General features: G+C 44.6%; 1 protein-coding gene across 2 annotated transcripts in view; it reads left to right on the forward strand.

Annotated features, from left to right (window-relative positions):
- The window catches only part of LOC138265768 (gamma-aminobutyric acid receptor subunit gamma-4), a 1,864,369-nt gene that overhangs the window by 992,238 nt on the left and 844,630 nt on the right, over positions 1 to 27,501 (forward strand). For both annotated transcript variants that reach the window (XM_069213790.1, XM_069213798.1), the window contains exon 5: positions 6,418 to 6,500. In XM_069213790.1, coding sequence (XP_069069891.1) covers positions 6,418 to 6,500 — 83 coding nt within the window. The remainder of the gene's footprint in view (positions 1 to 6,417; positions 6,501 to 27,501) is intronic.

The raw sequence follows: 27,501 nt of genomic DNA on the forward strand, positions 1-27,501 counted from the left end.
TGGGATGGGGGGCATGGAAGTACCAGACCTTGAATTGTACTACTTTGCGACTCAATTGCAGCATACAATCCATTGGCTGGATGGAGAACCTAATTAGGAACGATTCCTATTGGCATGCACACAAAGTGGCTACCAGCTTGGGTCTGCCTGAGGACCTCCCACACTTAATTCGCCTGATGGGTGGGATTTTGGAGCTTGTAGTGAGGCAGGTTGTAAAGAGAGCATTGTGTGCTCCTGTCCTCAACTTATGACTGATCTACCCATTTGAACAGATGACCAAAGAGATGTCTGTGGCCAAATGGCAGGAAGGGGGATGTATCATGTTATCAGACCTATATCCCAACTGATGCTTTGTTTCTCTCCAGGATGCCATAAATGTGTTTAATCTAGGTCCGGGCCAGTTCCTCTGGTACACTAAGATAGCATCAACAGCTCAGCAACTGTGGTCCACATTTTCGGAGGCTCCCAATCCCACACGTACCCTGGTAATTCTCTTATCCATGATGGGGGTCACAAGCTTATTACCCATTAATATTGAGCACTGCGCTCCGGTAGGCAACTCAAGCCACTATGAATAGAGAAAATGTGCCAACAGTTCATGGAGGAACCCCTTACTCTGAAAGATTGGTCTAAAATACATGCAGGGGTTTGCAGAGTGGCAGTGAGCACTATGTTCAAGCAGAAACAATATAACCTAGTCCATATGATGTACTTATTCCCAAAAAGGCTACATTCTATTTACCCCTTGTGAGGACAGGGATTCCGTAAATGAAGGGCAGGGGAGGCAGATTATATACATATGGTATGACACTGCCCTTTCATGGTCTCCTTTTGAGTCCAGGTTTTATCCCAGCTAAAGAGAGTCACGAGCTGGGATGTTCCCTGCACAGTTAATGAATGCTTACTGGGGCTCATCCCAGAGAACCCAAATAAGAAGCGCAGTAGAGGCTATGCCATATTAGTCCTCATAGTGGCAAAGGGAAGAATAACCATACATTGAATGGGTTTGCACCCAAACACGAAAAGCCTGGCAGACAAATATGGTAGAGTGGGTGGGTGCAAAGGAGGCTCACTTGAAGAAGATGAGGATAGATGAGACAGCACAGGATGTTCTGATGGCCTGGGCTGCAATGACACAGACCCTGTTATAATCACCGGATTCAGACCTACATGCTAGTACCCTGGCACATGGGTTGAGTGGGGAGCTCCGGGGTGATATGGAGGCCCCGAACTTGTGGTCCAAACAATTGCAAGTAGTAGAAATTGAATATGATTAACACAATAGAATGTTTTGTTGAATCTGTGGACGCTAAAGGGGAAGGGAGTTCCTGGCCTATTGTTGGTAGATTTGATTGTTAGAAACACTGGAGAATTGCAGGTTTTTTGGTGCCTTCCTTGTACAAGCTGGAGTGATACCTGTTATACAAGGTTCCCCTTTGTATTCTTTTGAAACTGTCAATAAAGAAATATTTTAAAAAAACTGTTACCAGTTGCTGGAACAGTTTGCCTTCCTGTTTTCACTCACTCCCTGGACTCATGCATCTGTGCGTCCATGATATTGACATGGTAGACAGCCCCCGCGAAGAACAAAATTTACAGCTTGTCAGACAGGGTGAAAGCCAGCATCAAAGAGGTAGTCTCCAAGATGTTGGTCTTAGGGGTAATTGAGCATTCTAATAGTCCCTGTCTAGCCCTATTTGTTTGTACCAAAGTCTGCCCCACCGGGCACCACACCAGAAATCTGGTTCTGGTGGGCTACCAAGGACTCAGCTCAGTTACCAGGACTGATGAGAACCCTATCACTCAAGCTGATGAGCTTATTGACAGGCTAGGCCCTGACAATGTCCTCAGTACCTTTGATATGAGATCAGGTTACTGGGAGATCACCCTGAATGAGGGAACTAAAGAGAGATCAGCATTTTCAACTCCAGTGGGCCACTTCCAGTTTTGGGTGATGCCCTTTGGAATAAAAATGCTCCTGCTACCTTCCAAATGTTGGTTTAGCTGGCAAGGAGGCCTTTTGTGCTGCCTACCTAGATGTCATTGCTGTCTGTAGTTCCAGATGGGAGGAACACTTGCACCACCTCCACAAGGTGCTTCCATCCCTGTAACAGGAACGCCTGACCATCAATACCAGTAAGTGCCATGGTTCTATGGTGTATTTGGAAGAACTGGTAGGTGAAGGAACGTCACAGCTTCTCCATGCCAAGATTGAATCCATCATGGTCTGGAAACCACCAAAATCCCAGTGAGAGCCTTCCTAGTCCTCATTGACTGTTACAGATTATTTGTTAAGTGCTAGCTGACTTCGAAGAAGATTGGTGACTTGGACTGAGGCGTTAATTCCTTCAAAGAAGCCATGTACACAGCACCTTTACTCAAGCCCCCTGACTTCTGCAAGCAATTTATAGTGCAAACGGGTGCTTTAGAGCATGGCATAGCATCAGTCTTATCACAGTTAAATGTTGAGGGCCTAGACCAACCAGTTGCTTTCATTTGTAGGAGATTACTTCCACAGGAACACAGGTGGAGTGCCATTGAAAGAGAAGCTTTTGCTGCGGCCCTGGCACCGAAGGAGTTGGGACCATACCTGTTTGGGACTCACTTCCTGGTTCAAATAGACCACAGGCCCCTTAGATGGCTCATGCAGATGAGGGGTGAAAACTGCTGAGGTGGTCCATCCCCCTACAGGGAATGGACTTTATGGTGGAACAACATCGGGGGTCAGACCATACCAATGCTGATGATCTTGCCAGGTTTTTCTACCTTAGTGAAAAGAGCTCCCAAGAGGTTGGGTAGCTCTCCCCACTTTCAGCTGGGGGGACACATGTTAGACCTGACAGCCTTAGGGTGATCTTCCTCACCTTTTGTACTGCCTACCTCCATTTCCTGACCTCATATTTGCCGACTTTAGGACTCTGTGCTCTTTACCACTGTTAACCAATGCTAAAGTGCTTATGCTCTCTCCCCTAAATCATGATAACATTGGCTTAACCCCAACTAACATATTTAATTTACTGAGAAGTCCATAGTAAAGTGAGCCACATGTGCCGAGTGCCTGTAAATGAAATGGTACAAGTTGGCCTGCAGCACTTATTGCGCAACCCAATAAGCACTCTAACTGTGGCTCAGGCCTGCTACTGCAGAAACTGTCTATGCAGTTTACAGTGCCACTTTGATCTGGCAAGATAAACCTATTGGCAGGCCTAAACCTTCCCTTTTTATACATATAAGTCATCACTAATGTAGGTTCTATTTGACCTACAGGGCAGGATGCAATGTATTTAAAAGGCAGGACATGCACATTTAAGTTTTAGATGGCCTGGTAGTGAAAAACTCCCAAATTTGTTTTTCAAACCATCGGGGATTATCTCTCCCATACAGTAACATTGGGATTACTTTTCTTTACATCTTTTTAAGCGTAATTCCCAATTGCCTAGAGATAGACTTTTCAAGTTTGGTGTCTCTGGACTCACAATTTAAAATCACAACTTATGGTGAAGTCAGATTTTAAATTGAAGTTCTGAAAATTCCACTTTTAGAAAGTTGTCAGTTTGTCATTTTAGCCATATAGTGCCTGCTGCCTGTCTCCAATACTTATCTGGGGTGGGGTGAAAGCTAGGCTTGCAGATTCCCTCTAGACAGCCTCACATAAAGGGAGCTTAGGTGTGAATGATGGGCCATCAGCATCCTGATGGTCCATCCTGGATAGAGAGGGAGGGAGGGGCTAACACTTACACCTGAATGGGCAGTGTTATGCCCCACACAAAGAGCTGCATACCACCCCGTACAGTGAGTCTGAAGCCGGGATTGGACTTCAAAGTCCTTTCTGTGAAGTATTTCCCCTTTCAAAGGCACAACCGGTTATAAGTACTGGACCTCTGTCACCACCAGTTCAGTACTCTTTCGGACCTGTGGATACTCTGCCAGGAAGAAAAGCTCCTGTGTTAATACAGTAACTGTCACTCTTCTGAGCCATGGCTGGACTTCTGCTTCATTTTGCTGACCTACTGCCCTCTTGCCTTGGAGAGAGAAGGACTGAACCCACATCTCTACATCCCAGAACCAAAGTGACTCAAGGACTTGCTACACTTGCCTCCTATTTTATGAAGTCTCAGGGACACAAAAAACTTCCAGCTCACCTCCTACTGCTTCTGGACCCATCTTCATTGAGCTCCTGACCCCCAGGAGGAAAATCAGTGGTCCTGGTCTCTTGGAAGTGTTTTTTCTTCTCTTCAAGTCAAGTTTTTGTGCCCCTCGCACCTACTAAGGTGCCCGGAAAACCAACACAAATGGCTGCAAGTTTGTCTCTTTGCACAGCAATCAGCGCCGCTCTTGCCCGTAAGGCTCCAGCTCACCCATCCGTGACACCCAGCTGACTCTCCGCCTCCCCGACCACCATCACTGATGCTCTCCTTGCTCCTGGCAAACTTCTTCCCCCAAAAGGGGACTCTTGGCCCAGTTCTTGAGATGGTAAAACTTCAGCAGGACTTACCTGGGACTGTATCTGATCCATCACAGTTAGCCTGAATGTTTAGTTTTGACCCCTTCTAGCGTGACCAGATAGCCCAGGCTGGTGCTTTATGCTTCTAAGTACTATATTGAATTTTAATCTATAAAAAAAAGTATATCTTGACATCTACTTATTGGACTTTGTTGTTTTGGTCTTGTTTTGTTTATTAACTTAATTTCTATTTTTCTAAACTGGTGTGGTGTTTTCACCATTCTACTGTTTGAAGTGTTTCACAAATACATTATACATTACCTCTTAAGTTACATTTGCCTGCTTTGTGCCAAGCTACCAGAGGTTATGCACAGGTTAATTATCTGACTTACCCTGACTAGGATTGTGGTTTGTGCTTGGACACGGTGCTTACCTCCGCTTACCAGAAACCCAATTTATAACAGTGACAATATGACCTTAGCTGTTGCCAATGGCAAACAAAGTTTAATTGGTCTAGCTCATATTTATTTTGTGAGGAGATGTACATAGTGGAGCTTTCAGCGATATTCTCAGTCAATATGCAATTATGTTGACCCGCAAGAAAGCCTGTGGTATGTTTCTCAATCTAACAGTGGGTTTGGTTGCAGTGACAGAAGTGAAATGGCAGCCACCCTTCCTGTTTTTTTTTTTTAATCTAGATACTAACACAATGCAACAATCCAGAAAGGATAGCACCCCAGCATAGATAAGTAAAATGTTTTGATGGGCATCAGGTTAAGGACACGACCACTCTTCACAGACACACTTAATAAAACACAAATATTGATATCACAATTACGTTAGCAATGAAGAAAAGTTTGCAATCAAACTACATACACAACATTTTGGCATTCTCTACTGGTAGGAACGATTGGGGCAATGAATTTGGGTAGGTACTTGGGAAAGAACTGCAAAGAGTTTTCAGTGAAAGCCACATGATTTCATAAATGTTTAATAATCATGGAGAATTCATGCCAAATTTTGTAGCGTCTGATGAAAAAAAAACATTGATTGGGATCATTTAGTTCATTATGTTTGCATTGTAAACAACACAAAGGTCCAGATTCTGAAAGGTGTCATGCAGCGCAGTGCAGCAGCCAAAACATCCTGCTCTGTGGTGCATGACAAGGAGAGAGCAGGAGAGCGCCATATTCACATAGAAGTGGTACTCTCCTCCCCTCTCCCTAGCAGCAGTGCTGATTTCAGCTACTGTGTGCCAAGCACACACCTTAGCGCTATAGTGCTAGGGTGTGTGCGAGAGTCTAGCATAGATTTTTTAACAGCAAGGGTAGCATTCCTGTACAAAATACTATGCCTAGGCAAGTGGAAATACTTTTCCTACTTTGTATGTGTGCTGTACAGTGGAGCACACATGCAAAATCAGAAAAGCAGGAAGAAATAAAAACATTGCTCCTTTTAATGCCTGCTTTTCAGCTGTTTTAATTTTTGGCATTAAACCCTTTCTTTTGATGTTTCAGAATAGGGTTTAGAATAAAAAAACATTAGTGGTAGCACGGGTACGCCCGTGTACTACACATGTAACCCCTTTGCCGCAAAGTAAGGTAAAGCAGTTTTTCAGTCCAGTCTGCATTACTTTAGTACACAAACCACCACAAATACTAATTTGCGTTATGTTTATGAATGCCAAAAAAGTCAGAGTTGTTTTAGCGTAACGTTAACCCAACGCTAAACCTTTAAGAATCTGGGACAAAGGTCGAAAATTTTGAAAATAGAAATCCTGATCTTGTCCTGAAATGCAACAACTAATGTGTTATGTAGTAATTCTTCTCCACACTACTTGATTTGGATTCCTAATGCAAACGAATTACGTAAACATATGCCCACTTTTACTACATTGTAATTATCAGAGTGATGCGAACGTATTTGATACCCATTGCTGATAGCCTAATTGTAATTTCTATGTTTGTCTTCAGGTTGACAATAGAGGCAGAATGCCAACTCCAGCTTCAGAATTTTCCAATGGACAAACACTCTTGCCCTCTTGTTTTCTCGAGCTGTAAGTATTTAAAAAAACAACACTAAAACAGTTATGTTTCAGCACTTCATGCCTCTAGACTAAGTTCGATTTAACCAAGATTGTTTACCAATCGCTATTTCACTTTCATTTGATAGAAACGTGGTGTTGTAGTCTAATTTCCTTAGACTCTCGAATTTGTCAAATTATATTTGCTTCCTCTGTAAAGTGAAATGTCGGTACCAGAATCAACAGCAATATTTAGTTTTTCTGCGAACAATCTGGTGGACACAAGGAGAAATTAAATAAAGAAAGCGTAAATTAAAATAGGTTAAACCAAAAGTCGCTCTATTCAGAATGTTGGAATTTAGTGTAGTGCTTAGCCTGATTTCAAAATAATATCAAGAATAGGGTAAACTATAAAACCAACAATCAGCTTTGCCATTATTGTACTTTCACACATAACGAACAAACATCGGGTGTGGCTTAATTTAATGGTTACCTTGGGGTACAAATACTGCCAGAGCAATGGGAATATCAGTTAGTCAATATCCTCAGTTCCAAAATGCCGTGTCATTTTTTGCAACATGAGTGAGCCCAAACTCAGCAAGCTTTTAGCTACGAAAATATCTGAGCACTCAGATCTCTACACTCATCTGTTGGTATAGCAGTAACATGCATATCGGATATAGCATTAATTTAGCCACTGTTGATTCTTAACGGAAGGCAGAACGTTCTCCTTAACCCAGAATGTTGATTACAAGTGAGTGGGACAAAACTGGACTGGGACAAGGAACTTCCTTTGCGTATGTGTTTTGCTTTACACTTCAGAATAACAGAACTGTGCACTTCAGGACAATTTAGGGCACAATGTGAAACAATCACTCCTTTAACTTGTTAAACATTTTTTCCCCTTAGAATCCTGCAATCGACTACGCCAAAGTGTTTTGCTTCCACTAATGACCGAGCTGAAAACAATCTGTAGAATGCACTTCTTAAGTTTAAGAAAACATTTATTATTACTTCACCACGAGGTTCCTGAGAGAGAAGATTAGTAGGTAGTCACTGCAATGAAAGGAAAATATATCAAAGTGATTCTCAATTGCAATGTACACAGCAAATACATGTGATTAAATTATAGCATAACTTCAAAGCAAAGAATAAAAGTCCAAATTCATCACCGTGTGGCCTATCACTGCTCGTCATCTTTCTCATGCCAACAAGTTGATGACTCCTCTTCAACTGCGAGAAAGAGATTTCCCACCCTTACGGGATAGGTCAGGCAGCTGATGTCCACTCCTGACTGAAGTCTCGGAAAATTCCCCTTGCTGCTGCCCAGGGACACTTTTTATAGATTAAATAATGAAAAAGCCTGCTGAAAGGCCGTTCCCTCTAATAGTCAAAACATGCTGGCTACTGTACGTCAGAGTTGGAAGAAACAAGTGTTGAAAGTTGGCCAAGTTTTCAAGGCTGTCTTTCCCAAGGCTGCACTAGAGAAAAACGAAAAACACAAGCTTGGTTTACCTTGTGGAAAAACAGATGCAATGTCTCAACTGCAATGTCTAACGCCACGATAGAGCCAATAGGCAGCTAAACTGAATACAGAATGTAATGTCTAATGCCATGTTAAAGCCAATAGGCAGCTAAACTGAATACAAAATGTAATGTGCTACTGGTGAACATTGAACAACTAATATGCACAGTGGTGAAGCACAAAGTCAGTGGTCAAACATAATCATTTTTACTACAGTATGGGCTCTAGAATGTTACATATAGGCCCAGATTTACTATTGTTTGAAGCAAGGCAACATTGCACCATAGATGCTCTGTTGCTTTGCGAGAGAGAAATAATGTGCCACACCTATTAAAATAAAGTGCAATTTTTCTCTCCCCTATCACTACTGAACGTTGGTCAGCCATATGCCAATGCATACTTTTGCGCCAAAGTACAAGAATGTATGTGTAAAGAGTGTGTGCATTCTGTAAAGAATGATGTGCACCCTGAATATCTACCCCTGGATATTCATAGGACAGAATATTGAGGATAAAATATTAAAAGAAAATATAGTCAGGGAAGTCTGAATTTTCTATACCTAACTTCACATTTATGTACCAGTCTTGTACATATAGCTCCAAGGTATGTAAATGTGAGTCCTCGAGACTCTTACATGGTGTTATTCTGGATGTCTATCCTTAAGACTTTTCCTGCTTTGTACGTGTGCTGAACAAAGCAGCACATAACCAAAGTAGGAAAAAAGAGGAGAAATTAAAACATTTCTTCACTTTATGCCTGCCTTGAGGAGCCATTAAACATTGCTGCAAATCCCTGCAGCCTACTGTAGGCATCAAAACCAAAGGATGATTGCATGCATCACCCAGGGAGCACCCCCTTGATGTAAAGTATGGCAAAGCAGTGCATAGCACAACTTTGTGTTACTTTGGGATACTAACCAACGCAAATCATGATTTTTACAGATTAGTAAATATCACCCCAACACATTCCTCTAGGTGAGGCAAACCCAGCGCAAACCGTTAGCAAATCTGAACAGTCATGTCTGAGATGCTGAAGGACACATTGGGTAATTGAGGGCCACATTTGGGAAGCATGAGCATAGTATTCATTCTAATTAATTTCACTTGCAGAGCACCTACGCCTCCTCTTTTTCAGAGTGTGGGTGGCACAATCTCAGGCCACTCTTAGCATTTAATTTACATGCCCAGGGCACACATGGTGCATTTTACCAGGGACTTACTAGTAAACCAAATATGCCAATTATGGATAACCAATCATAATCACAATTTACCGAGGGGGCACCTGCATTTTACCACTGATCAGCAGTGGTAAAGTGCACAGAGTACCAAAACCAGCAAAAACGAAGTCCAGCACACAGTCAAAAATACAGGAGGCTGAGGCAAAAACATAGGGGAAACCACACCAAGGATGCCAGGGCTTACAGTGGTTAAATAGGTTTCCAAATTCTATTGTAGAGAATATAGTAGAGGGACATGAATTTATAACCTAATTTATCTTGGTGCTTAGCTAGAGGACAGAAGCAAAAATGAGAAGTAGGGACATTGGTTGAGATTGAGATGGCTGGATGAGAAAACCAATAAGATTATGGTGGGGGGGCAGGGATTTAACACAACCCCTTGAGGTGCCCCTGAACCCTTCAAGGGACCCCTCATTCAGGTCTAGGTCAAAGAATATCCATGAGGTATGGGAGACTCAGGGGCCTCTCCTTACATTCTGAGGGTGGAGAGGGGGGCATCATTTTGTATTACGCTACTGTGGGGCTGGGGGGGCTTCGATTGAGCAGATGGATAAGGGATTGCATTGAGGGTACTGAAGCACAGGGTGTTTTTCATCAATACTATGGTTTCCAGAGGCACTACTATCAATATAAGAAATCCATTTCGACAGTGAAATAAAACCTACGTAGATCCTAATGTGGAAATGAAAAATATGGCTTTTTAAAACCATAATTGCAGAGATGACAGCTTTACTGTGATGGGTCACACATTAGGTTCCCACGCTCTCGATCCCGTATATTCACTCCTTAAACAGTACAGTAAGACCAGGTCATTCAGACGGAAGAGCAACATTTTTACAGTGTGTGAAATAGAAACACGTGTTTGGTAAAAAACGCAAAGGAAAACGTAATTCGCTTCTGCATGGTTTGTGTAATTTACTTGAATTTTACAGTGTGTGATGGCGAAAAAGTAGGTGTGGGAAATAAATAAGAAATCGACATTTTGAATACTGTGTTTTGCATTCTGCTGTCATTGTGAGCAAACACCTGTTGGACGGGGCTAGTGATGTGCAAAAACCACTCTTGTGGACATGCTTGCAAAATGTAGGCAAGATCTTCTTGGTAGGAAAGGGAAATCTTACCTGTGTTGAGTTCAGCAACTTGAAGAAATGGTTTACCATTAATATGGAAACAAATGGGAGAATAGATGAGAGGTCGATGTCTTCCTGTGGCGGCTGCTGACGTTTGAAAATGGTGGTGTGTAAAAGTTGCGCATGAAAATTACATGTCGCAAGCGAGCGAAGCCATATGGATAAAAAGGGGCCTCTTCCCCAAGAAAAGTTTGAAAAAAGGAGTAGTAAATGGTGCATTTTAAAGGAAATCACTTATGGATTGAGTTTAACTGTGACCAGGTAATACCACGTAAGAGAAGAAGAAGCCTTCTGATATCTGATCAAGGCATGGAAACCATCCAGGGGCTTTGTTAACAATAGGAGGTCTGCTCGTGGAACTGTGCTAGATTTGCGAGGTAACACCGTAACAGGCACACTTTTCTACACCCCTTAGAATATTATACCTGCAAAAGTTCTCTGGTATTCACAATTTCAATAAAGGTTCACTTACATTAGAATGCTATTTTTTGTGAACATACTATAGAAATGTGTTGAGTTTATCCAATATTTTACAGAGGTATCGCAGAATTGTCTTTTTGGCTAAATATTAATGTAAATGTTTATTATGTTTTTGGGGAAACTATAAATACTTGCATTTCAAAGCATGCCTATGGTGGCTGCTTGTAGGCCTCTAGCCATTTGTCAGGCAATGAACACACAGCGCTCACACAAGGGTTTGGGATGTGTCTTTTAAGGGTTGAGCGCACAAGCGGTCCATCCCTGTTGTAATCTCTCTTTGGGCTTTTAACCATCCACGGCCATGTCTCGCCTGTCACTTTCATTGGTTCATGGGCTTGCGTTTTAAAATCAGCTTGATTTCATTAATGAAAGGCATGCATACGTCATGCCTTATCCAGTGATTAGCCCTCCTCGAGCGCACCGGCCATCTACTGAAAACATATGAGGCTCCATGTTTTCAGCCTGGTTTCTGCACTACTTTATCTTTTTATTTTCCATGCAGCGCGATCGCGCTGTGTTTTACATAGCGTGAACGTGCTTGTTTTTTTCAATATATGTGCAAGAAAAGTCCAGTTAGAAGTTTACTACGCTAATAGCTCTAACTCGAACAAATGCGAGACCCGTTGCATTGCAAATGCTTGTTTAATGAGCAACATCTCTCTCTTGGAGAAACAAACCGAAAGACAAACACCTCTTCTGAATAGTCAGGAAAGCCCATGCAAGAATGAATATTCAGATGAGGTGTTTGCCTTCTGGCCTGCCTCATCTCTGAAGCTCTGTGTTTGATCGTTGGTGAGTGAAGGTTAAATTTAGCCGTAGGCAGTGCGTGCCTGCTGAACGATTTCAGGAAAAAATAAACATAGTGGAGCCCGAACAAAATATGTTGGATATGTTGAAGCAACTAAACTCTTTTAAGCTAAACTTGATCAATACACATTGCTCTTGACAATGCAAAATGCCTCATGTAGATATTATTTGATGTGCTTAGAAGCACCACCCTGCATTAATGGCTATTACCATCAGCAAAGGAGCTATTTGACATTATTCATAAAGTGTGCTGTTTTAATTTTCTCGCGTTTGCCTGCATGCCTGAGTCATCTGCTTTCAGTTGTGTAATCTAACAGGCAACGGGGATCCTTTTAAACAGTTAGAGGGGCGGTAGATGTAAAAGAATACATGTCAAGATGATTTGCGTGGTGCATATTGTGCCATACATCCGTGTAAGTGAGACGTGTAGCACCAATCAAGGAGTTCGGATGAAGCCCAGAAAGATTTGGGATACTTGTGTGTGGCACCTCTGTGCAGGGTCAGAGTTCGACCTGCCTGATCTTTACCTCCATATATACATCTAGATCTTAATTGATTTTAAGAGTCTCTTTTCTTTTATTGACACTGTCTTCAGTTTATATTTAAGCAGTACATTTTGTAACATAATGATTATTTATTTGTTAGATCACCTTTTTTTTGTCTTGTAAAGCTCTCCAATGCCCCTGGCCCAGGTTCACGCTATACAAAATGACAAAAATAAATAAATACATCAAATCATAGCCTTGATTTAACAAATGGTTGCTTTCTTGCTGACACACAAAGAAACCTCATTTCAATGAAGGGGGTGGGCGTAACCCTCACAGTTGTCACCACTCTGCATACTCGGTGCATCTAGAAGATGAAATGAGCCTAACGGTGATATTCAAGGCACAACAGAATAGTTTTCCCATATATCAAAAGTAAACAAAAGAACAGATTTAACCCTGGAAACGACCACCAGAGCCTGAGCCACTCATAACTGCTTAATATTTGCTTGTTGTTTCTGGTGCGGGGCACCAGCACTTGTTTTTGAGGGCCAAGTCGGCATTTATTTTCTGCCTCAAGCATTTATTGCGAACAAAAGACACATATGGAAAAAATGGAGGAAGAGAAAAATGAAAAAACGTCACAGAGGAAAAGAGCAGAAATGTGCAAGAGTGAGCTTGAGGGACAGGGAGTGGCTGTAAATGGATTAAAGGGGTCCCAGATGGCTTCAGGATTACGCTGCCTCAGTATTCCGTGTTCGCACATTTAACTGCAGCAGCCACATGTTTAAGGGGAGGACTTTGGGCACCAGGATGTTTTTATTTACAAATTAGCACTGGATAATATATATGTAATTATTAGAGAACTGAGGAAAACAACCATGACGAGTCGACTCCCCTCCCGGATATATTTCCAATTCCATATCAACAATTCAAGACTGCTCGCTGGCACCTCAACACCACACTCCCCCCGGACATCCCAAAATTCTGCAGTTCCATTATATTGTGCGTGGCTTTGCATCCACACACAGTCACCGGCTCACCTACTTTTACTTCTCAGGGTTTGAAGTGACTGTAGACTGGTGAAAAAGTAGTCCTCCACTCATCTCCACTCCATAAGGGGATTATCATAATTTGATCATTACACACGGTTCTCAGGAAAAATGACTAGAGCCTGGCCAGGCCACAGCATGAGGTGTGGTGTGCCCCCTCTCCCTCCCCCACTCCCTTCTGCAAATGGCAATTCCTATGCAAGAAGAGAGGGAAGAGAGACAAGCTGGCTGCCCAGCCCTGCGACTACAAATGGCCAATCACTGTATGGCTTCTCAATAAACCATTACAATGATTGGTCATGCGTGAGAAGCGCCTCCCACACGACACCAGAGGTCTGACCTAGGCCTAGCAACCCCTGACTCAGCCAATCCAAATGCTGCACAGAGCAGCACCAGGATTGGCTTGTGCAGGTCAACTCACCACTCATTTAGGAGACGGGGGTTACAGCTTTGATCAACCCCCGTCACTCACTAATGCAGCAGGAGAGAGGCCTTAGTGCACATGTCAGGTTGGGCAGCTGCCTTTCTCCGGCCAGCCCGATATGCGTGCTAAGGCTTCTCACCACCTGCATTAGTGTTGGCCTAAACAGACAGGCTTTTGAAGCCCTCCCCCTTCAGAGCGCCATTGAGTAGAAACCGCCCATGGCTGCAGCTGACTGCCATGAGTGCGGACTCAAATTTATTTAATTTATCCAACAATATTCTTCACATGTAATTGTCGGGCTGGGCAGCTGAAATATCAGTGGGGCAATGCCCCAACAACCTAAGGGAGGAATCGTCACTGCCCTCTTCTTCCGGGTATTATGCAGTAGGACGAAGGCTGGGTTGGGTTAATAGATGTTCTTGTTGTGTAATGTAGTCTAAATCCTCTGTCCATTTAGAACTGATTTTGAAGAGCCCCATAGTTTTTACTTCCTATTTGGAATTAATATGTTCTCCTTCCTCTCTGTTTCGGAAATCCCATTCAGGGTTGTCACTATTATACCTTTCGTATTATACAGAGACTCTGGAATTATGTTTAATGGAAGGAACAAATTTTGCAGCAGGTTTCTAAAACGTATTTGTAAAGGAAAGGCAGATTATGCAGCATTATGCAGCACATTTTGTAATAGTATTACCTAATTTTTGTAATTTTTACACTTTAAAAGGTTCTAGCAACGTTTTCAGCTCATTAGTACCAGTTTGAACCCCAAATACAGCAATAAGCAACAGAAAGATGTCCAGTCAACCTTTGTGAAGGGCCTTCCACTGTGCAGCTTAGTAACAGCTTATTAGCTTGAACTAAAAACAATGATCCATAGTTATAAGAGTCACGTCACTCTTGCACCACGCAACTTAGTGCATATATGACCCAACTCCAAAATGCAATTTAGCAATCCATGGAAGGCCACATTGCGTAGCCCTAAGTGGGTTGATAAATCCAGAGTAACACAGTGCAGTGCAAATTGCTCAAGGGAGGGGTTTCATGGGTGTTGTGTTGGTGTTCCCATGCAACATCCAAGGATTTTTATGCATTCCCAGACCTAGCAAAAGTGGTATACCTGGGAAGGCACCAAAACAGCTATGTATCCCCAGGTGAGGCATATGGAGGAGAAATATTTTTATTTCTCCAGTTTATTTCCTCTTTCTACGTATGCTGCATTCTGCAGCACACATAGAAGGAGGAAAATACCTAAAGGGATTGTTTTCGTGCTGGAAGGTGTCCCTTCCTGCACAAAACAGCACTCCCTATAGCACAGACACCCTTGCACCATGGGGCAAATGTTCCTGAGTTGGTGCTAAGAAGCCAGGTAGTGCCAGCCCAGGAAAAAAGCAGGAATGTCCCATATTCTTTTAAATACGGAGCATTCCTGCCTTTTCCCTGTCACACAGCGCTGTGAAGCATAGTGACTTGCTGCAATGTGCTGCATGACTTTCTTATAAATATGCCTCTATTCTTTTTGTTAAAATCAGCTGATTATGCAGCTGATGCTGGTGCCTGAAGCAAATGCAGAAAATCAACAACTATGCAGGAAATGCAGTAGCCACAAAATAACAACATTCCAGTGACTCGGATGTATGTCCTGAACAAGAAACAGGGTACCAAAGAGGTGTGTCTTTATTACATCTTTTTTGTTGTAACTGAGAAATGACATTTTTTTGAGTGTTCTCTCTGCTTCCACAAAGTAGAAAAGACCAGGCAAGCATTTTGTGAATGCATTCTGGTACACTAGGTTGCTCGATTTTCAGGTAAAAGAATACTATACTTTAAGTTTGTGCCTAATTTATAGTAACTGCCAACAGTCTGTGTGTGGAATTCTGGCCTTTTACTCTTGCTGTGAAGGTATTTCCTCTTCATTGTTCTCTTAAATAAATTCTCATGGGCTATGATTCTTAAAAATGGATAACTTTACACCTGAAGTATTTCATTGTTGATTTACATGTACTTATTTTGATAGTTCATAAAACATTCTCCAATTATTCCTACATAACTGTGACTGTAGGAGGTTTTCAGGAGTTCCCTGGGTATGAAATGACATTGACCACCAAAGATCCTTTTAAATATCATTGGGCCACTCCTAGGGTAGGTCTTAGTGTCCATAAGTGTGTGATATTTAAAAGTAAGACATGTAAAAGTTTCTTGTTGCATATGTCCTTACTTAAAACCCTAAAAGAAATGTTCACTGTTGTAAGGCTGGCTGGCTCCAAAGGAAGAATCCCACTAAAGAGAGGTAGGAGAGTTAAACCCCTTCCCCCATTCACTCCTAAACCATAAGACAATATATAAAAAAAATAAATGGGGCAAGAATTTTCTTTTTTCCGCTCTTATCTTCCTTTTCACGTCTGCTTTGTACCTGGTATTTATACCCTTGCCTAGGGGGGTCCCCCTTTTATGGATGGAAAATCCTGACCCATTTTTTTGTGGCATTCTTCATCATCAGCTAGCCCAACCCAGTGGGCTAAGATAGTACTAACCTGATGGTCTCAAAAATAGTCCCTAGGGAGAACTAGATCCTTATGGGACAGGGAGAACAGAATAAAATGTCTTCTGGTCAGTAGGTTATCAGGATGGTGACAAACTGAGTTAAAACTACCTCAGCATCTATCCTTGAGTCATTCTTTATTAGGGATGACACTGGGTAGTGGTAAAATAAAGTAAAACACCCTTCCTTTACAAAGGTGGTAGCGGTAATCGGTGGCTCTACAATGGATGCATGCACCTTATATGATCTATCAACATGTTTCAGCCACTAGCGAGGTACTGGCCAAGAAGTAAATCTCAAAGTGTCTGCCCTCTGGCCTTCTTCAGGGCAAATGTGTTCTCATCCCTACTGTTAGAACTGCGGTCTTTGGTTGACAGTCAGGTTACCCCCTGTTCAAGCAAGGACCCTCACTCTAGTCAGGGTAAAAGAGAATCACCCTCAGTTAACCCCTGCTTACCCCCTTGCTAGCTTGGCAGAGCAGTAGGCTTAACTTCAGAGTGCTAGGTGTAAAGTATTTGTACCAACACACACAGTAACTTCAGGAAAACACTACAACATGACACAACACCAGTTTAGAAAAATAGGAAATATTTATCTAAACAAAACAAGACCAACACGACAAAAATCCACAAGTCAAGTTATCAATAAAAATGCAAAAAGAGTCTTTAAGTAGTTTTAAACACACACTAGCACTGCTAGCGTGAAAATGTACCTGGTGCGTGTCAAAAATAACCACGCACGGGTGAGTGTGCTTCAAAAAGGGCTTGCGAGGCGTTGATTCCACTCACGAGCGGGACCATGCGTCATTTCTCCTTTCGCTGTGTCGGGCGTGTTGTTTCTTCTCTCTGCAGGAGAGCGATGCGTCGATCCGGTCAGCACTCTCGGGTCCGGGCAGGCCTTGCGTTGTTTTTCCACGCACAGCGGTACTTGAGTCAGAAATCCAGCCGTGCGATGATCCGAAAACCCCACAGCGTGGGTTGTGATCGCCCAGCCTCCATCAGCGATGCTGCGCGTCATTTCTCCTGCTTCGTGTGTTGATTCTTCGGTCGCGTTTCCTACGAGCATTGTTTCTCAGCTGCGGATCCGGCGGCGTGTCGTTTCTTCAGCCGCAGATCAGAGTTGCAGCAATCTTTTCCCCGCACGGCGCTCAGTGCATGGATTTCCTTGTCTTTATGCTGCCAGATTCTCCTTTCAGGGTCCCAGGAACTGGATGGGCACCACAGAGCAGAGAAGGAGTCTCTCCAGAGACTCCAGGTGCTGGCAGAGAGAAGTCTTTGCTGTCCCTGAGACTATAACAAAATGAAGCAAGCTCTAAATCAAGCCCTTGGAGATTTCTTCACAAGATGGAAGGCACACAAAGTCCAGTCTTTGCCCTCTTACTCTGGCAGAAGCAGCAACTGCAGGATAGCTCCACAAAGCACAGTCAAAGGCAGGGCAGCACTTCTCCTCAGCTCTTCAGCTCTTCTCCAGGCAGAGGTTCCTTTTGATGTCCAGAAGTGATCTTAAAGTCTGTGGTTTTGTGTGCCCTTCTTATACCCAATTTCTCCTTTGAAGTAGGCCTACTTCAAAGTAAAGTCTCTTTTCAATGTGAAATCCTGCCTTGCCCAGGCCAGGCCCCAGGCACTCACCAGGGGGTCAGAGACTGCATTGTGTGAGGACAGGCACAGCCCTTCCAGGTGTAAGTGACCACTCCTCCCCTCCCTCCTAGCATAGATGGCTCATCAGGAAATGCAGACTACACCCCAGCTCCTTTTGTGTCACTGTTTAGTGTAAGGTGCAACCAGCCCTACTGTCAAACTGACCCAGACAGGGAATCCACAAACAGGCAGAGTCACAGAAACGGTATAAGCAAGAAAATGCCCACTTTCTAAAAGTGGCCTTTTCAAACACACAATCTTAAAATCAACTTTACTAAAAGATGTATTTTTAAATTGTGAGCTCAGAGACCTCAAACTCCACATGTCCATCCACTCCCAAAGGGAATCTACACTCTAATCAGATTTAAAGGTAGCCCCCATGTTAACCTATGAGCGGGACAGGCCTTGCAACAGTGAATAACGAATTTAGCAATATTTCAGTCAGGACATATAAAACACATTACTATGGGGGTCATTCTGACTTTGGCGGGCGGCGGAGGCCGCCCGCCAAAGTCCCGCCGTCAGAATACCGCTGCGCGGTCAAAAGACCGCCGCGGTAATTCTGAGTTTCCCGCTGGGCTGGCGGGTGACCGCCAGAAGGCCGCCCGCCAGCCCAGCGGGAAACCCCCTTCCATGAGGATGCCGTCTCCGAATGGAGACGGCGGAGTGGAAGGGGTGCGACGGGTGCAGTTGCACCCGTCGCGATTTTCAGTGTCTGCTTGGCAGACACTGAAAATCTTGGTGGGGCCCTGTTACGGGGGCCCCTGCAGTGCCCATGCCATTGGCATGGGCACTGCAGGGGCCCCCAGGGGCCCCACGACACCCCTTACCTCCATCCTGTTCCTGGCGGCCAAAACCGCCAGGAACAGGATGGCGGTAAGGGGGTCGGAATCCCCATGGCGGAGCAGCAAGCTGCGCCGCCGTGGAGGATTCCCCAGGGCAGCGGGGAACCGGCGGTACACCGCCGGTTTCCCGTTTCTGACAGCGGCTGTACCGCCGCGGTCAGAATGCCCAGGGATGCACCGCCATCTTGTTGGCGGTGCATCCGCGGTCCCCGGCCCTGGCGGATTTTACCGCCAGGGTCGGAATGACCCCCTATATGTCCTACCTTAACCATACACTGCACCCTGCCCTTGGGGCTACCTAGGGCCTACCATAGGGGTGCCTTACATGTAAGAAAAGCGAAGGTTTAGGCTTGGCAAGTGGGTACACTTGCCAAGTCGATTTTACAGTTAAAACTGCACACACAGACACTGCAATGGCAGGTCTGAGATATGATTACAGAGCTACTTATGTGGGTGGCACCACCAGTGCTGCAGGCCCACTAGTAGCATTTGATTTCCAGGCCCTGGCACCTCTAGTCCTTTACATGTCCTGGAACAATAAATCACATTTTATCAAAGTGAATCTACTTTCCCAATAGCATTACATTGTGTCTACTCCAGAACACAGGTGAAGAATACATCAGTGGAAAAACACTGCACACAGTGCATCAAAATAGTGCATAAGAACCCAGTAACGACCAGTAATTCATGCTACATCATTATCACTCTATTTTATTCTCATTTTCCTAAGTTTATTCTACTTACCCTGCAACTGTCAGGGAACAGCCTCATCAATCTCTAGGAGGGGGGGTTTCCTTATTGTCACACTCTATGAATCAGAACAGATCTTTTTATCACAGAATCTTGTGTCATGTAATAATACTAGCTAAGAATCATCATTGTGGAGATAATTCTTCCTTATATACAATCTCTTTCCTCCATCACGACTAACAATGCTGATATAGTTACTCTCATTTCGTCAGGCATCATTCAGCAATCCACATTCCGCATCTATCCCAAGTGTCACCCCTATAGCCTCCTTCCCACGGTAAGGTGGTGTAATACCTTACAATAACTCACATTTTTTTCTAGTGTAGGGTTGCAATACTCAACAAAAGACAGTAGCCAGATCTGCATTTACTCATAGTTTTCGAATGTTCTTAAATGCCCGGAACACTGTAGGATCTGCTACGTCTGCATACAATGTTTATTTGGATGGACCCATCCAAACCCGGTGCTGTCTATTACCAAATATTGTACCTCAACATCCTACGTTAGTGAGGACCCCACTGCATATGCTGTCAGTGCTGCAGCATTATAAAATGTCTGTGACATTCTGGCTGTACATGCCATATTGTCATGTCATGTTTTTTTAATATAAATATGTAAAGGAAGCCGTACTGACTGCTAGAGTGACGCACATTCAAAAACTTACAGTGTCAGTCCCACAATCACACTCTTAATCCTGACAGAACTTTATATTCCGATCATTACAGGCCCCCGCCATTTCTTTTTTTTTTTTAAACAAAGCCATAATGCCTGAAGGGGTACCACACACTGGCACACACACCTTCAAAAAATTGTGGTATCAGTTTTGTGACCACACTCATAATCTTAATGGAACCTCATGTTCTAGTCATCACAGATCCCTGCCCCGTCCCCCTTACTTTGTCAAAGGGAAACCCCCTTATGTCCACCTAGGACTGCTGCGTAAAGGTCTCCCCTCGACCGGCTCCTTATAACCATGCCTCATTGTTGGCCTCTTCATCTCATTCATCACTACATCATCATTCGTTGCCGCTTTGAATAGGATTCTGGGAATTGTGGTACATTCTCAGAAATGGGCCCCAAGAATGCTATGCAGTATATTGGTGGGCACAAGGACCCGAGTCATTGTCCAGTTTTCTTTGAGCATACTTGGTGGGGAAGTAAATAACTTGTACACCTCCAGAAACATATGGTTGTTTACTATGATCCGTACTCCTCAGGCTAAACGCTTTCCAAATTGTAATTTAGGAATGGTAGTGTTATCATTTATACTTAATCCGATATTAACTCATGGTCAAAAAATCATTCTAATCAAGTGTACTGCATCAAAAATTAGGTAAAATGCATATTTATATATCACCTACTGGAGGTCACCAGTGGTTAGTTATAGTTAGGAACATATTTCTATGTATATACTTTTAATTCTATACTGTGAATGCACATTCCGTGATATAATTTAGGTGTTCCACCTTACATTAGTAACATTAGGACACATGATGTGTGAATTGTCATTTACATTACTATGTCACTCTTGAAACGCATGATGGTGCAACCAAAATTATTGTTTCCCAATCCCCCACTGATGACAAACGAAGTAATCACAATCATGACAAAATCCTTTAATGAGACAGTCTAAAACCCTGCAGTTTTCATCAATTTCCATCGCTACTCATCCCGATGCTTCATGCCATCATACTGTTTACACTGATTCTCTTCCAGCTCTTCATCCGCTCTCTTTGTTTTCACTGCCTGTTTAGCTTTCATTCTCTGGAAGATTCTGAAATCAACAACTAAAAGTATTGCACAAATGGCAATACCCAACAATGGTTTCAAAACAAAGCCCACAATTCTACTTCCCAAATTTACAAACCATCTGCCTAGAGGAGCAAACCCATCTCCAAAGGCCCCCATGCACTTGTTTCTTCCAACCCTCCTAAATACTTGTTCAAGACAGGAATTATCTGAGTATACTTCTCCAAATTCTTACTATGTCTGGGATGTAAGTACAACATTGCTGAACTTTTAACATCTGACAGTCTCCACTCTCTTTTGCAAGAAGAAGGTCTAATGTAAGTCTATTCTGCAAAACCATAGTTCTTATCACAACTATCTCAGTATTGACAAGCAATGAAGAATTTGCTGTACTCGTTGCCAGTTTATCCACCATGGTAGACAGTTTTCTAATTTTCAAATCATTCAAAATCACACCCACAGACAGAATCAATGCACCATGAATATCTCCTACCACTTTTCCAGCACTAAACCTTCTACTAGTTCTAGACTTGATTTCCCATACAGGATTATTATAATGTTCCACATGGTAAGTCTTCAGGAATACTATACCTAAATAACATGTACCTTACCATCTCTTGGGAAAATTGAAATAAACAATTTTTCAAGAAATAAAACATGCACCAGGGATCACAGAATCCTTTCCACCTAAAAATAATTAATTCTTTCTTCTAAGCACAAAAGCCCATATTTATATTTTTTTGCTCTGCATTGCACCACTTTTTGATTCAAAAGCGGCGCAAACTTTCAAAATACAATTATAGTTTGTAAGTTTGCGCCACTTTTGTATAAAAAAATTATGCAAATACAGCACAAAAAAGTATAAATATGGGCCAAACTGTGTTCACATTCACTTTTCAATATAAATAATTAATCCAAATAACTCTGGTTCATTCGGATGCACTACTTTCCCTTGCAATCTAAAGCTAATGCTGGTTGGTTTCCCTTCATTTGATGCCAATCTAAAGCTGATGCTGGTTGTTTTCCCTTCATTTGATGTTGAATTGCTTCCCTCTTCCACCTGTGTTGTACTTTAAGATCTTTATCTGTTTCAAATAAGATTCTAGGGAGCAGATTTAAGAAAAGTGGCGCCGCACTTAGTGCGGCGCAACTTTCCCTGCGCTCCTTAGAACCCCCCTATCACCACCATGTGTTAAAATACGCCTCACAATGGTGCAGAGTAGGGGGCAATAGTGTCAGCATTTTTTACACTATTGATGTAGTGTTCAGGGTTAGCGACAATATTTTTGCCCTAACACTGAACAATACAAAGGGGCCCATTGTAACCAATGGTGTGCCCCCTTGTAATGCCTGCGCTGAGCAGGCATTAAAAATGCTTAAACAAATGGCGCAAAGAAAAAATCGATTTCTTTGTGAAATTGTTTCAGCCCCCCCCCCCCTTAACAGGGGAACGTCCCCCTTTCATACATTATGCCCGGCGCTGGCATAATGTGGAGCAAGGGGTTACAAAGAGGTGCAATGCATTCATTGCACCACTTTGTAAATCTGGTGCATCAATTTTGGCCTCACTGGGCCACATGAGCATAAAAAATACGCTAATGTGGCACAAGGAAGTGATAGGCCCTCTTAAATCTGGGCCTAGATCTCTCCTTCTGTTTCCTCTAGATTCAAAAACTTCATCTCTGCTTCTGTCATGTGGCAAGTCAAATTGTGTCTGTGTGCACATGCAGTGTCGAATGTTGTGACATATACAAACTATTTACCAGTTATTTCTGCTCCTTTAAAATAAAGTTTTTTATTCAGGTGTTTAAGCAAAGGAACTTCTGAAAGAACTAAATCATTGTTCAATAATTAATATTGAAATCTACCCTGTCTATAAAATATACTCAATAAATGACTACAGGAAACTCCATATGTTAAAGGAATGTTATGATAAGTGATGCTTTGTGATACTGAAGCAGGTAATTGCGTACAAACATAGCAATCCCTTGCATCCATACTGTAAATATACTAATAAAGCAATTTATAATAAACATTTGATGAAAGATCACCTCTAGAAGTGTCTGCGTGGAAATCTTTTTCATTTAGTAATGGCATTCTATCATTAGTAGGAAATGGGGACTTAGTAGCACTTGTTGATCTAATGTGCTACTTACTAGACTGTGTAGACAAACTCAGCCCTATAAACAAAGCAATTATTATTATGAATTGTTTAACTAACACTGCAATGAGTAAGTATCTATATCTACTTGTGTTATTGTTTCCCGGTTTCATGCCTTCTCTAAATTCAGATCTGCTTTAATGAAATTCAGCAGCAGCAGTACTGGTTCACTCAACTTTCACTTGTGCAAAGCAGCAATGTGGTAATCTGCAATAGATTGCTTCATAAAGGTGTTTGTGAGTCTTCATTACCCCTACTCTGTCTTCTTCTAAAGTGTAACCCTTTCTTCTTTTGCAGACTCGGGCCTCAGTACTCTTCTTAATTACCTAACAAAGTCAATGGAAAGTCTCTAAAATATGCACAGTTCAAATGAACTAATAATCACCCCCAGAGTGAAATGTTTCAGTCTATCCAACACCACAGAAAACTCAAAGTAGAATTCAAGCACATTGTTCAGTTCAAGAAGGTTCAGTCGGATTTGCGACGCTATCCTACAATTCCCAAATCTTCCTCTCTTTGTCATTAGCAGCAAAAGTTTGTCCATTCAGGTGAAGAGCACCTCTGACAGGGTACTCAAGTTCTTTAGATGTCCCCAGTCCAAACCTTCAGCCCTACTTTCACCTTAAATTAGAGTTCTCAGTGTCTCCTGGGATTGTTTGAGGTGCATGCCCCTTGGGTAAATTCAGTCTCCCTCTTTCTTGACTTCTGGGCCAATGTTCTACAGCTTACATACGCTTTCTCACAGCACTAGGTCCTTTGCGAAGGTCAGAATCTGAAGTCAACTCCTTCACTATTGCAGCGTGAAACTGTTACGTCTCAGCTTCAATTGTGGGTCTCTCCAAACCCCTCTCAGACTGAACATGTGCTTTTTCAGACTCTCTTAAGATTATTTGATTCCCATTAGCTTGACTAACCTGCTCACGTTGTCTCTTTGTCACTACCAAGTACTTCTGGGGCAGGTGCTGTCACATCGAGGGGACACTGACCTCTGCGAGTATAGGAAGCGTGTACCAGTTAGAGAGACCTCCACATTTAACAGCTGTCATTGTTACCAAGTTTGCTTGATACGGCCCACACCAACAAGCCTCCAAACATGACTTTCTTATGTTCTTCTTCACCAGGAAGCAGTCCCCAGGACTGAGGTCATGGCACTGTTCCTGATGCGGCGGGGCTGTGGCTACTCTATGGCTACTCCAACCAGATGAGACACAAAATGCACCACATCAGCTAGCCCTTTGCAGTAATCAAGGATCATATCATCTGTAATGTCCACAAGTGCATTCACAGGAGTAGCTGGCAACCTATTATCTCTGCCCATGATGATCTCATGGGGATACAGTTCAATTTCTCCGTCAGATACACTGCGAAGATTCATCAACATAAGAGGTAAAGCATCAGGTCATTTCAAAGATGCTGAAGCACATACTTTTGCCAATTTGGATTTCAGTGTACCATTAGCCTGTTCAACAAGACTTGAAGCCTCAGGTCTATAGCTGCAATGTAGTCTATGTTCTACTTGCAATGCTGCAAACAGCAATCTCAGGACCTCATTGTTGAATTGATTCCCTTGGTCTGACTCTAGAGAAGTTGGTAACCCAAACCTGGGAATCAGTTCTCTGGACAACATTTTTGCTAATGTGAGACTTTCATTTCCTCTGGTTGGGTAAGGTTCAATCCATTGTGAGAAGATGTACAGGCACCTCAGGGGGAATGGAAGGGGGGGCACCTCGGCCGGATGAGTGCACGACGCCAGATCCACAAGGGGGCTCAATGCCCACTGTTCAATCCTGGGGAGTGCAAAGCCACAGTCTCTCAAGTCTCTCCAGTGGGTGGTTTGCCCACTGCTCAATCCTGGGGAGTGCAAAGCCACAGTCTCTCAGTCTCCACTGGTTCTGGAGGGGGACTGGTGCCCAGAGTGCTTCATCCTGTGAAGGACAGATGTGGTGGATGGATCTCTCCACTGGTTCTGGAGGGGGACTGGTGCCCAGAGTGCTTCATCCTGTGAAGAACAGAGGTAGTGGATGGATGTCTCCACTGGTTCTGGAGGGGGACTGGTGCCCAGAGTGCTTCATCCTGTGAAGGACAGAGGTAGTGGATGGATCTCTCCACTGGTTCTGGAGGGGGACTGGTGTTCTGGAGGGGGACTGGTGCCCAGAGTGCATCACTCACCCCGTGACGGTCCCAGTTGCGTCAGTGCCCCTGCCGCTCATGGGCTAGCGGTGCTTGATTTGGCGGTGCCCTGTTCAGTGGTGCTTGAGTTGGTGGTGCCCTGTTCAGCGGTGCTTGAGTTGGCGGTGCCCTGTTCAGCGGTGCTTGAGTTGGCGGTGCCCTGTTCAGCTGTGCTTGATTTAGCGGTGCCCTGTTCAGCGGTGCTTGAGTTGGCGGTGCCCTGCTCAGCGGTGCTTGAGCTGGCGGTGCCCTGTTCAGAGGTGCTTGAGTTGGCGATGCCCTGTTCAGCGGTGCTTGATTTGGCGGTGCCCTGTTCAGCGGTGCTTGATTTGGCAGTGCCCTGTTCAGCGGTGCTTGAGTTGGCGGTCCTTCATGGCCCAGTGGGTCTTGTGCTGGCGGTCCTTCATGGCCCAGCGGGGCTTGTGCTGGCGGTCCTTCATGGCCCAGCGGGGCTTGTGCTGGCGGCCCTTCAAGGCCCAGCGGGTCTTGTGCTGTCGGTGGCCTCCTGGGCAGCTGGGCTGGGGCTGGCGGGGCCCTCCTGGGCAGCTGGGCTGGGGCTGGCGGGGCCCTCCTGGGCAGCTGGGATGGGGCTGGCGGGGCCCTCCTGGGCAGCTGGGATGGGGCTGGCGGTAGCCTCCTGGGCAGCTGGGATGTGGCTGGCGATGGCCTCCTGGGCAGCTGGGATGGGACTGGCGGTGGCCTCCTGGGCAGCTGGGCTGGGGCTGGCGGTGGCCTCCTCGGCAGCGGGGATGGGGCTGGCGGTGGCCTCCTGGGCAGCTGTAATGGGACTGGCGTTGGCCTCCTGGGCAGCTGGGATGGGGCTGGCGGTGGCCTCCTGGGCAGCTGGGCTGGGGCTGGCGGTGGCCTCCTGGGCAGCGGGGATGATGGCGGTCTTCTCCACTGTGCTGCTCTTCCCAGACTTGCCGGGTTTCTTGTGGCCCTTCCCCACCTTGGGAGGTGTCACAGCTGAGTCCACACTCCCACCGGGAGCCCTGGGAGCGTCTTTGGTGGCTGGAATCTTCCCTCTCTCCCGCCGGGCACTGGCCAACTTCTGATGCTTCACAGGGGGGGTACTGGCTGTGCTGTGGCTCCGTGCCACACTGGCTGTCCTGGTGGCCGGTGCACTCCACATACCTGTGACTACAGGCACCATGGTCCTGGATATGTTGTGGCTGAGGTGCTAGTTCGGGACCTATGAGATGGACGGGGTGGGGGAGGTGTGGGAAAAAGGTCAAGGATGGACAGGAAACGTTTTTTGGACACACTGGGACGGGTAGCTGGAGGGGGTTTGGGAGTGGAGGAAGAGGTGGTGGTAGTAGGAGGTGTACATTTGGTGACTTTGGGTGCAGGTGCATGCGCTGGAGGCTGTCATGAGGTGGCTGGCTGTTAGGTGGGTGTGTGCCTGCGTTTGTGTATCTTGGGAGGGGCCGTCACAGACACACTGGGAGAGGACACAGGGGACGTGTGAATGGTAGTGGGGGTGGTGACTGCACGTGAGCGGGGTGTGCTGGTGGGTGTGCTGGTGAGGGACGTAGTGGCTGTAGAGGTAGTGCATGCAGGTGTGTGTGTAGACGAGACTGGGAGGGAGGAGGGAGATGATGAGGAGGGGGACACAGTGGAGGCAGTGGATGTTGGTGTGTCTGCATGTGTCTGATGCTTGCGTGAGTGCCTGTGAGATGTGTGGTGCTTATGTTTGCCTGAGCTTCCCTTGTGTGGTGATGTGTGTGCAGGCTGGTCTGATGGTGTGCTTGGGATAGGCAGAGGTACAGGGGATTGGGTCTGGGTGGAGGAAGTTGGAGGGGGGAGGCTAGACACATGGACAATGGCTGCCATCAGTGCTGAGGCCAGAGTTTGAAAGGCTTGGTGAAGGGCCGCCTGACCAGAATGAATTCCCTCCAGGAATGCATTAGTTTGTTGTAACTGCCTTTCTACACCCTGGATGGCATTCAAAATGGTAGACTGCCCAACAGGGAGGGACCTGAGGAGGTCAATGGCCTCCTCAATGAGGGCAGCAGGGGTGACTGGGGCAGGGCCTGAGGTGCCT

This window comes from Pleurodeles waltl, chromosome 2_1 (genome assembly GCF_031143425.1).
Source record: "Pleurodeles waltl isolate 20211129_DDA chromosome 2_1, aPleWal1.hap1.20221129, whole genome shotgun sequence".
In the NCBI taxonomy this organism is placed as follows: domain Eukaryota; kingdom Metazoa; phylum Chordata; class Amphibia; order Caudata; family Salamandridae; genus Pleurodeles; species Pleurodeles waltl.